This window comes from Mauremys mutica, chromosome 1 (assembly GCF_020497125.1).
Source record: "Mauremys mutica isolate MM-2020 ecotype Southern chromosome 1, ASM2049712v1, whole genome shotgun sequence".
Taxonomy (NCBI): domain Eukaryota; kingdom Metazoa; phylum Chordata; order Testudines; family Geoemydidae; genus Mauremys; species Mauremys mutica.
The window spans coordinates 182,644,385-182,657,717 of NC_059072.1; the positions used below are offsets into that span (position 1 = coordinate 182,644,385).

The 13,333-nt window shown below is 45.6% G+C and overlaps 1 protein-coding gene across 2 annotated transcripts in view; it reads left to right on the top strand.

Moving 5' to 3' along the window:
- Positions 1-623: 623 nt before the first annotated feature.
- The window catches only part of GBE1 (1,4-alpha-glucan branching enzyme 1), a 277,500-nt gene continuing 264,790 nt past the window's right edge, over positions 624-13,333 (top strand). The window contains exon 1 of one of the 2 annotated variants that reach the window (XM_045002099.1): positions 624-748. In XM_045002099.1, coding sequence (XP_044858034.1) covers positions 648-748 — 101 coding nt within the window. In that variant the 5' untranslated portion in view covers positions 624-647. Of the gene's footprint in view, positions 749-1,278; positions 1,308-13,333 lie in introns of those variants that run through there. The other variant, XM_045002100.1, reaches the window with a different exon arrangement.

A 13,333-nucleotide genomic window follows, 5' to 3' on the forward strand; every position in this document is an offset into this window, starting at 1 on the left:
TCCCACGCCCTGGACCCCTTATTTCTAGCCCCACCCTGAAGCCTACACCCCCAGTTAGAGCCCTGAGTCACCCCGAGCGCAGTGAAAGTGAGTGAGAAGGGGGGAGAGCAAGTCAGGGAGGGGGAACGTAGTGAGCGGAGGGGCGTGGCCTCAGGGAAGGGGCGTGGCTAGGCTTGCAACCCTAATTGACTGTGTAATGAGCATCGGCTTCTCTGAGTGGAGCTGGGGGCTGCTTCGCTCGCAACAGGGAGCTGAGACGTTCGGCTCCGAGCCCGGGGGGGGCTCAGACGGGAAGGGGCCGCGCGCCGCCGCCGCCCTTTGCCCGTGGGGGGGCCGGGAGGGGGGGGGGGGGGTAGAAGGAAACTCCCTGGGCCCGGCCAGCGCGGGGCTCGCTCGCTCGCTGCAGGGCAGCAGCCGGCGCCATCGCGCCCAGGGCCATGAAGCAGCATTTTCTCCCCTTACACGGCTGGGGGCGGGGGCCCCTGGGTGGCACCGCGGGGGGGGGGGCGCGCCAGGGGAGGGGCCCTGCAGGGAGCTGGTGTCCAGGCCTTGCCCCCCAGCTGGGGGCGGGGCCGGGGTGTCCGTGCCCCCCCCGCCGGTGTATATAGGCCGGGCCAAGCCACCCGGCTACCGCTGCCGCGGGTAAAATGGCCGCCGCTGTGGCGCGGGGCGTGTCGGTGCCGGAGCTGCCGCGGCTGCTGGCGCGGGACCCCTACCTGGCCCCCTTCGCGCCCGACTTCCAGCGCAGGTACCGCAGCCCCGCGCCCGGGGGTCGCGCCAGCCCGCAGCCCCGGGAGCGGGAGGCAGACTCCGGGGCGGCGCCTCCCCGCCCCCAGCCGCCTCCGCGGGGGCCGGTGGCCGCCCCCGAGCCGCCTCCCCCCGGTCAGGCTGGGCCCGCGGCCGGGGGGTGGGATGGGATCGCATCTCAGCTGGGAGTCGGTGCTCGGGTGTGGGGCGCTGGGTCCCCGGGCACTGAGGGGGAGGGGGGGCTCCTCTGCCTCCCTCCCCCAGCAACGTTAGTGACCCCGCTTGGCCCACATCGGCACGGCGCCGCCGCCGCCCCCGCGCGCCTCCGGGCCGGGGCAATGCGCCACTCGGCCTTGCGTGGGCAGCGGGGCGGGGGTGGGGCGCTTCTCAGCACGTGTTTCCAGCCATCCCCGTTACACCCGCCGCGGTGAGAGCCGCGGATCGTGAGCCCGCGCTGCCCCGCACGCCTGGGCCCCCAAAGCCGGCAGCTCCCACGGGAAAGCGAAACTGACTCGGTAGCAGTTTTTTTTCTCTCTCCTGTGGGACATGCCGGAGAACAGGTGAATCCCGGTGGTGACGAGTAACCTGCGTTTTCACCACTCGTTCCCTTTTCATAATCTACCGTGTTGTTGGGTTGCGACGTTGGTAAAGAAACTTTTTGTTTATATCGCCGGAGCAGAGGCGAACGCACAAGCAGCTGTGGGCTGCTGCCGGCGTTTTCAGTACTACGCTCAGACGTGCCTTATCAGTGTCATTCACTGCAGCGAGGCGGGGGGGGGGGGGTGTTTCTGGTTCTCTCCTATAACTGCCTTTAAAGTTGACTTGCATTTCAATGAATGCGTTACTGCTACTAAATCATTCTCTGGCCCCACCCCTCGTTGTGACACAGTCCTTGTGCTATTGTGAGTGAGTTGCATATTTGCTTGCCTATCTCTGGTTTAATCTGTTTCTGATTGAATGAAAGGGTCACTTACTGTGCGACCTTGAATGGCTGTATGGGGGCTTGCAGCAGGTTGTGGCAATGTATGTACATACACACTGCAAAATACGCAAATTGCATCACTTTGACTGTTCATCAGTCCACCTCCTGCGTAAGTCTGCAGAGTCCAGGATGTTTTCATTGGTTTAACTGTTTTTTTGCCTTGAGAGCTTGTTACTGAGGTAAAGAATACACACCACACAAGGAAAACAGTCTTTTAAGCCACTCTTGGTCTTAAAAACCAAAAGTTAGTTTTAGATAAGTATGTACCATGCATGCCATGAGGTAAAATTTCTATTTCCTAGAACAGAGGGTGAGGTGGCAATGCTATTTAGAAGGCATAGATTGGCAGGTGTGATTCAGTGCTAGAAATCTGACTGCATTTACTGTTTTAATGTGTATTGTAGGGAATAACATGTCTATTTTTGTCCCAGCACTATAGCCATAGTCTTCAAACACTATGAATTTGCCACTGTGTGCCAATTTCCAGGGCCGCCCAGAGGATTCCGGGGGCCTGGGGTCTTCGGCGGCGGGGGCCCCTTCCGTTCCGGGACCTGCCGCCGAAGTGCCCTGAAGACCCGCGGCGGGGGCCCCCCGCCGCCGAATTACCGTCGAAGCGGGACCCGCCGCCGAAGTGCGGCGGGGGGGTCCCCGCCGCGGGTCTTCGGGGCACTAAGGCGGCGGGTCCCGGAACGGAAGGGGCCCCCGCCGCCGAAGACCCCGGGCTGCGCTTCGGCGGCGGGTCCCGCTTCCCCCCGCCCCGGCCCCAGCCTCTTACCCCCGGCTCCCTCCTCACCCGGAGTCTCAGCGCCTCGCCGGAACAGCGGCAGCGTGCGGCCGGCGGGGCCTGAGCTCTGTCCTGCTCAGAGCCGTGTGGTGAGGGGGCGGGGCTGGGAGCTCCACGCCGAGCGGAGGCAGCTGAGCTCCCAGCCCCGCCCCCTCACCACGTGGCTCTGAGCAGGGCGGGGCTCAGGGGCTCTGCCGGAGACATCAAGTGCTGAGGCTCCAGGAGAGGGGCGGAGGCGGGAGCCTCTGCTGTTCTCTTGGGGGCCCCTGCGGAGCCCGGGGCCCGGGGCAAATTCCCCCCTTTGCCCCCCCCCCCCCTCTGGGCGGCCCTGCCAATTTCAGATTGACACTGAAGTTTATTTAGCAATGTACCTGGCTTGTCCATGAAACATCGGCCTCCTATGACCCTTGGTATGTTGTTACATTCTGGTCAAATGAATGGTAACGTGCTACAAAATTACTGTGGAAATGTGTATTCCCTGGCAGCAGGCTTAAAACAAGATGGTTCCAACACATATACATATTTAAGAATGAAGCAAAATAAGACAGTGAGTTAACTAGAAGTAGAAATAAATTCATCTACAAATACTTAAGTATATGTATAAAATAGATCATATCTTAATCCAAAAGTTCCACTGATATGGAGTATGTGTTAAAGTGGATCATAGCAGGAGGAGATTGGAGTTATTTTAAGGCTCACTACTTGTCTAATTTAGCATCAGAGCTGTAAGGCCATCCTATGTTAATATCTGCACTTGGGTTTTTGGTGTCCTCCCCATTTGCAGTTTCTGTTTTTGCAAGCCCTGGAAACATGCAGAAGAGAAGTGGTGTTACAATGGTACAAATGGGGGAAACAGAATAAAGACATGGGGAGGGGGGGGAGCCCAACTCCCTTCCTAACTGTTGATAGAGGGGAGAATTCCGTGCAGACAAATTCCTTCTGGCACTGTCGCTTTCAGTTCTTTCCTGTGTCTCTGCAGTTCTTATGACATGGGGAAACAAAAGAATCTCATTTGATTTACTTGTTGCTGCCTGACCACTTAGAATAAAATGATCTAAATTATTGTAAAAATCACTGTGCAGTTCCAGAAAGCCGTGAATTGCAGAGGCATGAAATGCTGCTGCTGAGGAAGAGGAAGAAAAAGGAGACTGGAAAAATTTCACTTGCTCACCTTTGTTCCTTCCTTGTGAATGGAGGATGAGGGTTAAATTGCTGCCCTGTCACTTTCCCTTTGAAACTGACAGCAACTGTTGAGTTTCACTCTTGTATCTAGAAGGCTTTCCATAGCAATAGGGATGAAGCTGATCAGATTACTACAGATTTAACCATGCTTATTTCCTTGTAATAAAATCTGATTTCTTCTTAAATCTTTGCTTTTCAAAAATCATAGTATAAGTGTCCTAGATCATTGTTACCTGATTAAACAATTCAGGTTTGGGAGCAATTCTGCAGCTATTAGCTAATATCACTTTCCATTAAAACATCTAGAAGGAATAGAACCCAGGTCTCAAGAGTTTCAATCTGGTGTCCTAACCAGTGGACCATGGTGGAGATTTAATTTCTAGTGGAATATTTCCTGAACTTGGCTGGCTGTCCTCACTCTCAGTATTGAAATAATTCTTGGATTTGGTCTTCAACATAAGAAATAACTGTTGGATTTATTTGTGAATTCATCTAGCCACTTGATGGAAGATGTAAATAACTGCTCAAAACAATCAACCAGCTGAAAAATTTTAAGCTTTCCTTGGAGTAAATTCAAACCCTCAACTGTTAAATGTTAGAGATACTGGGTAAAATTTGACTTTTAAATATAAACACTCTTAAAATGTTTGCAACTGAAACATGCAGCATTGTGCTAGATTGATAACCTTGAAGTGGAATTGGCTAGAAACTTGCTAAACAGAAGAGAGTGACTGGGAGTGAAAATTAAAAATAAAAGATCAAATAGAGTTTGGCAACCCTATATGTTTGTACATCACCAATATATCTTAAATCAGGAGTGTGGTTGATGGTGGTTTTTTTTTTTTTTTTTTAAACAAAAACATGGAGGTTGTCATGCAATCTTTGGATTCCAGCAGCTGGGACTCTTAAGGAGAAAAATATCAAATATTGTGAAACTCATGCTTTAAATTGTAATAGTTGGCAATACTGTAAATATTGAACAGAAAACTGCTTTAGATTAAAAACTATTTTTGATAGATTTGCTGAGATGCTTTGGTTCAGTTAACACAGACTTTTTATGCAAACCTTCCCTCCCAAACCTTTTCTTATACCACCATCTGGCAAGTATAGTGCTTAGATCCTTGAAAACATATTATGTTGGTATTAGGAAGCAAAAGGAAAATAAACCAGCTTTAATTCAGTGGGTTCAGTAGCTGCGTGGGTTAAGTCTCCTATCTTCTTCTAGAGCTATTTGTTACCTCTCCCTGGCAGAAAGACTTCACACTGGTAAGTACCTAATTCCCTTCCCCCCAACTGCTCTAAGCTCTTCAGATCATGTTGGCCTTAGGTTCTGTTTTCCTGTGTGTTGACTGCCTCTCCCATTTTGTTCACATCTGAATTTATGCCATAGAAATTGGTAAGGCTGGCATACAGGACATGTCTATGCTAAAAGCTGTAATTCACTCCATCAGTGTTAGGTAATGGTAGAAGCTATACTGTAGTTAGAATTCAGAAGTTTGTCAAAATATTATGCAACATGACTATGACAGTAGCAAAAACACATGAATAATAGCTACATTCCAACTTTTACTGGTGATCACGAAATTTCTTTTGAAACTCACTGCTTTTTCTCTGATGTTTCTCTCTGACATGGAAATTGGGCCTTTTTGTGTGTTAACACTTTAGAAAACTCATTTGGATATGCAAAAAAAAACAAAACAAAAAAAAAACCACTTGTATAACTACAATGAAGTTTATTGAAGGGCTGTGGACTGAGAGGAAATACACTTGTATATAGGCGTTAATGGAGGAAGAGACATTTGCAGAAAGAAATGTACATTTGAAATTATAGGGCACAGTACAATCCTATACTTGCCATGCACCCTAGTGGCTGTAGCAACTGCCTGGGTAAGAAGATGGATGTTTGTCAGGCTTTCTGGATAGGAAATATTACTCTGTTTTGGACAACCTTTGGAGGAAAACAGCTCTGAGGTACTGCAGTTACTGCTAAGATTCCATAGTAAGAGAATTATTTCAAACTAGATATTACAGAAGCTAACAACTTGCACTGAAGATTTCTTATTTATCAAAACAGGATTAGTGTGAATGAATGTGCATGATTTAATACAGAGCAGAAGTGGTAACATTTTAATTTGTTTTAGTACTACTCTGGTGAGAGTTTTTAATGCCAAGTTTCAGTTATAGAATACTGCACCTTCATTTACAAACAAAGTTTGCCTCTTGAAAAAGTATACAAGTTGTGGGGCCTCTACCTTTATCTGTGCTTGATAGGTGGGGCCCTTCTCCTTCTCTGTATTGTTGCCTCTGTGCCCTGTCCTCTGCAGTCTCCTCCCTCTAATGGCCTTTGGATGCCTCACTCTTTCTACTTCAGATGGGTATTACCCCTGCCCATACATGGATACTGTCTCTTCCTCTTCTCTGCCTCCTGCTCAGTTCCTCTTCTGCCCAGGAGCTCCTGGCTTCTGCCTACCCTTTCCCACCCCTTTAATGTTGCCCCAGGCCAGTTCTAGGAAACAATAGTCATGCTGGGGTGGAACAATTTTTTTTTCTTCTTTCATCCCCACTTAGTGCTGGGAGGGAGACTATGGTTAGGAGTTGCCTCCAAGCTAGCTCTCTGCTTTCTCTCCTTGCCCTGGGGCTGTTCAGCACAGGAAGGGGAGCAGAGACTTGCTTTGCAGGATAGGGAAAGCAGAACAATGTCCTCTGGTGGTGGTAGCTGGAACAGCAGTAGTGATCAGATGTCCCGATTTTATAGGGACAGTCTCGATTTTGGGGGTCTTTCTTATATAGGCTCCTACTACCCCCCACCCCCATCCGGATTTTTCACACTTGCTGTCTGGTCACTCTAAACAGCAGTCCAAAGCTAGTCTTCTAGTGGTGGCTTCAGTCAGAACTGCGGCATCAGTTAGTGCACTGGCTGAATTCCTGAGCTGCTGGGAATTTCTTGCAAGAGACCAATTTTAAAGCTGTAAAATTGTGGCTCTTTTGAAAATATCTACACTGGAATATCTTGTGCTGTTTTTCTAGTAGGTTGTGCTGTAGCACCAGAGCTTAGTTTTGTCATTATTCTGAAAGAAGGTCTTGGAGAGCACTGAGCGAAGTAAGCTAAGTTTGCTTTAACAAAAATGGTCTTTTTAAAATTATTTTAACCTGATGATGAGATTTCTCAAAGTAATGTGTGACTTTAGGAAAATCAGTTTAAAACTGGGAAAATGGAAATCTTCACTAAATAGGATTTTAAAATACTACGGCGCACTGTGTGCATGTGTGTGTTTTGAGCCAGCCTAGGCAAGTTCAGGAAAACTAAATTTTGGCTTAGCTCACTGTGGAGATGAAGAGGGGCTACAATAGAGTTTGGGCGAAAGACAAAAGTTTTGCGGACGCAAGCAGCAGTGTGAACACGGCCTTGTTGGCAGGAGCTCTCTCCTGCCAACAAAGCTTATGCTGCTTGCGAGGCTGGAAGTATTTTGTCAGCTGACAAAATACCGCAAAAGAGCGTTAACACTCGCTGACTTTTAGCTACACAGCCTTGTTGCTAAAAACTCCATAGTGTAGACAAGCCCCAATTGTAGTAGTCTCTCCTCACCACCTGTTTACTTCAGATACCCTTTACTACTTAGAAAACTGACCTGACTCTTTCAGGCTCTGTCTTCACTAGGAAAAAGGTGTGTTTTTATCTTTGATTAGCTAGCTTGAGAGGAAATTCTAGATTAGCAGGTCTAGTTTAAAGCTATGGCTTCACTGACAAAAGTGTGACACTTAGCTGTCCTGATGTAAAAAATACAGTGGAGACGAGCACTTGAGTTTTACTGTCAGGTAAACTAGGTGAGGTCACATGGATTGCCTGCAAGGTGTGTTAGTGCTGAGGTCTCTTAACTGCCTTGCAATAAATGCTGCAAGTACCTTGTCTCCACTTAGGATTTAACAATGAGGCAAATAACTTGTTTATCTCATTGGTTTTAAAAACAAAACAAAACCCACAAACATTTTGTGTGAATGAAGACAAAACCAAAGATTTAGCACTCAAATAAGTATTAGCAAAATATTTGTGAGACACAAAACATTTCACCGAGAGAATTGGTTTATCTGGAACATGCACAGTCCATTATTCAACACTGTCACAACAAAGCAGCTTCCCAAATCTTCACACCAGGGTCTAGTGAAATTCCCAGGGGTAGAGTGCGGGCTACTAGGTTAACTGCTGGGAAAGAACAGGCTCCTGATCTGCTTCAGAGTTGGATAATTCCCCTCTTCTCCATCTCCTCTGCGGCTGTAAGTCACGGAGGGAATCCAGATGGGTTCCAGATCTGAAAATAACAGGCTTCTGTAGTTACCTATGTTAATAAAGAGTGGCTATGAGGCTGCCTTGTTAATATAGGTAACTAGTTGGAAGAACTGATAAAACAAAATAACTTGAAATTCCCCCCCAAAATATAAAAATAAAAATTTCGTGGAGCTGTACGGATAACATATTGGAAAGCTTTGGAATTTAAGAAGGCCTTAGTGTCAAGATTTGGGAAGCCCCACTTTGTAGTATGCACCACATTATGCAATATGTTCCAGACAACCCAAATAGCTCTGAAATGTGTGTTATCTCAAATATTTTGTTAACACTTGAGTGTTACGTAAACTAAAGACTTACGTTATTTAGTATATATTTTCAGTCTTTTACTTCTTACCACATAAGTGGCTCAGGTGTCAGTATTAATGCTTGTAGTGTAATAGCATTTTACGATGTTACAAACTGGTGTCCGAAAGTGTTGCCTTTGTTATTACCAACATGCACTTTCTGTATTTCACCAGCTTTTGCAGCTTCCACAATTTATTAACTACGTGCTCCTGAGCACATGTTTTCCACTAGCTCGTTTTATTGTGTGGAGCTGTTTAGGAATGAATTCCTAGTCTTTCAGTCTGTAATTTGTGCTGCTGTTTGCAGCATTAATCAAGATAATCGGTGTTTGCTGGCTTGGTCCTAAATCTGGGCTGGGGTGGCAGGGGAGTGGAACCCAAGCTGGAAGTAGAAGACATGGGGAGAGAATAGTGATGGTCCAATTCTCCTGAATTCTTGATGTATGATTTTGTTTTGTCTCCTTGCTCAGAGGATTGAGAAAATCAATTCAGCAGTCTCTGTAGTTGGATGAACTAGCATAGTATGTATAAAGTGGTTCATAGTTTTCATTTCCATATGTGTTACTAACAAGAAGAGAGAACGGTTATGCAACTGCCATTGAAACAATGAAGGCACATCTATTTCTACTCAAATTGCTGCTATGTTAGTGGATGTTTCTCCTGGGAATGTAGCTCCCTTGGTTGGATATTTTGGTGACAAGATTCTGGGAAAGGTATTTAGTGTGTGCTGCAGACTGAAATGCTGAAGGTAAGTAGAGAATTGAGTTGATGGGATTTAAGGGGGATGATGCTGGCACAGTTGAGTGGAGAGAATTTGGGAAGTCAGGGTGAGAAATAGGACCTACTTGGAGGGAATAAAGCTTTATGGAACTGGAAATCTCAGTGATCAGGAAACTAGGGTGGGAAAGGTGTGTGGGAGGAGCGAAAGGGAGGGTTGGAATAACAGCTGATAAGAAGAAAAAAATTGAATAGGATATGACTTTTTGCATATGTGCTATGTTTTGTTGTTTTCTCTCAAGGCAACATATTAACTCATACTGGAAAATACTGATTATACAACACAATCTTTACAATGAATATAAAACAAGAAAATGGTGCAAAACTAAACGCTGATGGAAAATTTCACCATAGTACATATAGCTCTCTCTCGGTGACCATCTGGTTTGTGGAATGTATGATACGATATCATAATGTTTTTATGGGCTAAAGCTAATAAGCCTGTAAAGCATAGAGAAGCACTGATAGCCTTAATTGTTTAAGTTCATTGGGGGTGGGGGATGGGGTCAAAGTTTGTGGATGTGTTCAGTGTGACGGGTTTGGTCAGAGACCCCCCTTGGGACTGTCACTTGATGTGCTGAGACTACCTCTGAGCCCATTTTCTCTGCCAGTTTGGGCCTCCAGAACCCTGCCTTGTTGAGCCAGACTCGCAAGCTTGCTGCAACACAGACCCAGGGTCTGAACCATGCCCCCAAATTTGCAGACTTAACTGAAAACAGCTTAAGTAGTACTCCTGTCTCTAGCACACAGCTGCCAATGGAATCCAAACCCCAAATGAGTTTGTTTTACTCTGTATAAAGCTTATACAGGGTAAATTCATAAACTGTCCGCCCTCTGTAACTCTGATAGAGATGCCCATCTGTTTGCTCCTCCAGATATTAATTACTTACTCTGGATTAATTAATAAAAATCACTTTTTTGTTTATTAAGTATAAAAAGTAGGATTTAAGTGGTTTCAAGTAATAACAGACAGAACAAACTTACTACATAAAATAAATCCGAACACACAAGGCTAACTTAATACACCAAGGATCTAGAGCCAGCTGAAGATAAAATGGAGAGGCTTCTGGGGCCTTTTATATTCTCTTTCTCGCGGGCAGAAACCCCTTTGTTGTTCTGTGCAAAATCACAGCAACAAGATGGACTTCTAAGCCACCTGGGCAAGTCACATGTTCATGAATGATTTAGCTTTTTGCAGGTCGACCCCATTGTTTACATGTTAGTTTGAACATTCCGAGGTAAGCTCAGATGTGTATTGGTGTCTCCCAAAATCCACTGTTAGTTAAGTACTCCCAGTTACTTGAATAGCCCCTTAACAATATGTTGGCCAAACTTCCCTTATGTTTCCTACAGCAAATACTTCAAATACAAGCATAGAGCCAACGCTCGTAACTTCAGATGTAAAAATGATACATGCATACAGATAGGATGAATATATTCAGTAGATCATAACCTTTGCAAAGATGTGACATGGCATATCTAGCATAAAGCATATTCCAGATGTTATATTTACACTTATAAGCATATTTCCATAAACATACAGAGTGCAACGTCACACTCGGCATGGTCAGATAAGTTACACAGCTTTTATCCTTCAAACTGATACCAGTCTGCTACCATGGAACTATGCTGTGTAGTGAAATAGTTAACACGTGCTTTATCAATTTTGAAAAACACATTTGCCTTTGGGTGAACCATAAGTATATCATAAGTCTAAGAGGTTCAGAAATAAATTTTAGTGGCCTAGTAGCATCAAACATCAGGGATATTGGATTAATTAGGATTTTAAAGGGTCCAAGATGAGCATCCAGAAGAGATGGGAAATAGCCACAAATTTGGGACTTAAATTAACAATGCCAGTAACAGTCAGACAGTGCAGTTGAGAAGTATTCCTGAAGGAAAAATGTTATAGGATCAAATAGAAAATCATGGCCTTAATTCACAAGCTCTATAAAAATCTCAAAGCGTTTAACAGGGATATATTTTTCTGCTGCAGAGTGGCTTGGGAATAAACAGAAATGAAACTTTAGTTCTGTGGGGTTTTTAGGGTAACTTGAATCAAACCTTATCGTGAATTCTATATAGGGGCTCTTCCAAGTGCTGTTCCTATTCCTTATGAATGTACAGCTAAAGAAATAGGCTGTCTAAGCCATCTCCTTCTATAAAGCTCTGTTATCTTTTTGTTTCAGATAATATTTGTATTATTGCATAGTGTGGAGTGTGTGTGTGTATCTGAAGTGTCCCCCTTTTTTGTACACTGCTGTCTCTTGTGTGTCTCTAACTCTAGATATGCTTTCATAGCTTCTTTAAGAATTATCTTGAGTTCTTAGTCAGGTGTTGTCCCTCAGCTAGTTCCCATCAACACATGCAAATCTTTGACATGTTTTTTGTGCTTTCAACCTGAGCTAGCACTCCCATCATTGGGTATGGACTCCCCCTGTGGAGAATGAGGGATGTGTATCTTTTATGAATATTGTGTGTACCTCAGATTATCTGCTTGATCTTTCGCACTCCATGGAGTTGAATCAAAAGGGACTGTTGGGAAGAGCAAACAGGAAGTGAAACAATGGCAGTGTTGCCGGCACAGAGTGCCCGAGGGGGCGGGGGGGGCAACAGTGGGGTTTGTTGCCCGGTGTGCGTCGCCCCAATAAACACACCAGGGTGGAGAAGCTAACACAAGTTTATTTGAGCTCAAATAAGGTGCCAGGGAGAAATAGCAATCTCAAATCCTGCACACCCGCACGCAGGCGGGGTCCCAGTATTTATACCCCCTTTGTTTTCCTCTTTCTGTACTTTCCCACTGTGTGGGCTACTTTCTCATGCATATAACCTTGATTACAGCATCTGCTTTCTGCCTATTTTATCTAGTATTGGCTGCATCTAGTGCTAACCGGCCTTGCAGCTGCCAGCAGTCAGCACATAGCGCAGGAGGTTACAAAAGTTTACTAAGGCTAACAGAAGCGCTTAACATGGTGGTACTTTGGTTCACATAGGCCTAGAGTAAGAAGACTTCATCGACACTCATGGTCTTCCATCCTCCCGAGTTACCTAGATTTATGCCTAGTGACACCAACAACTCCCCCGTTTGAGAATACTTAACAAACTTTTGGCTGAGTTTTCTCATACTTTGAGGACAAAAAGCGATTAAGCTCTAGGGAGCTGGGGTCATTAATGAGGGGGTATAGCGGGATTTCCTGGGGAACAGGAGGTACAAATTCTATGTAGGAGTGCTTTACAGCAAGCAAGCAAGAGGAGAGTAACGATACACAACACCATACCAGTGAGCGGGAGGCAAACAATAGCACACATTTATTTTGCAATCAAGCTCTGCAGAAATATTTACAACTGCTCTCTTGAGCTTAGTCACCCCCAACCCAGGAATGAGTGCACGGACAAAAGAGTGGAATCTTGTTTATCTAACAACTAAGGGATTGGGGCACTGACTATAAATCAGTTAGGTATACCAAGTGGTTTAATTTCCCAGATGTCTCGGTGAATAATCCAGTCCCACGTTCATCCTCCCCATGGACCCGGCAGGATTCGATATGTGGGAGCCCACATCCCCCTAACCAGTCCAAATGCTTGGAAGGAGCACTGTAAATGTTTACACTTCCACCCAGAAAGTGTCCAAGTATGTCTCCATGACCACAGATCAGATGGTAATCCTGATGTGTCTCTAAGGGCAGTGGGCCAAGTCTGGTGCTCAAGATCAATTCAAACATACTAGATCCCACTGCAATGCCTTCCCAGCCTCAGTGATATTCAATACCATTTCTGTTAGTAACTTCTGGGTCATAGAACTAAGGGTGGAAATGACATGTAACTCACCAACTCCAGCCTGTACTTGGGACAGCTGAGCTTCAGAAATAAGACTAGTGGCCTTTTCTAGTTGGCCCAATTTTTCATTATGTTCTTGGCTTTTAAGAATATTCCAAATGGCTGCTGCACTATTGGCCCCAGCCCACTGGGATCTGGTCAATTCTTTTATTTCCTCTGGGGGAAAAAAAACAAAACTCAGGCTCTCTGTTGTGCTAATCTAATGGCAGCCCTTTGTGAGCAATTTGGGTATGTAGAAGTGATCTGGAAACTGGATAAGGGCTATGTCATTTAAAATCCAATTAGGGAGGGCAATACATGCTGAAGGATTTATCCAGAACACAGGGCGCAGCCTGTAGAATAAACCCCAAAATCTAATTAATACTACATTCCCAAGCAGGGGTCCCACAAATTTC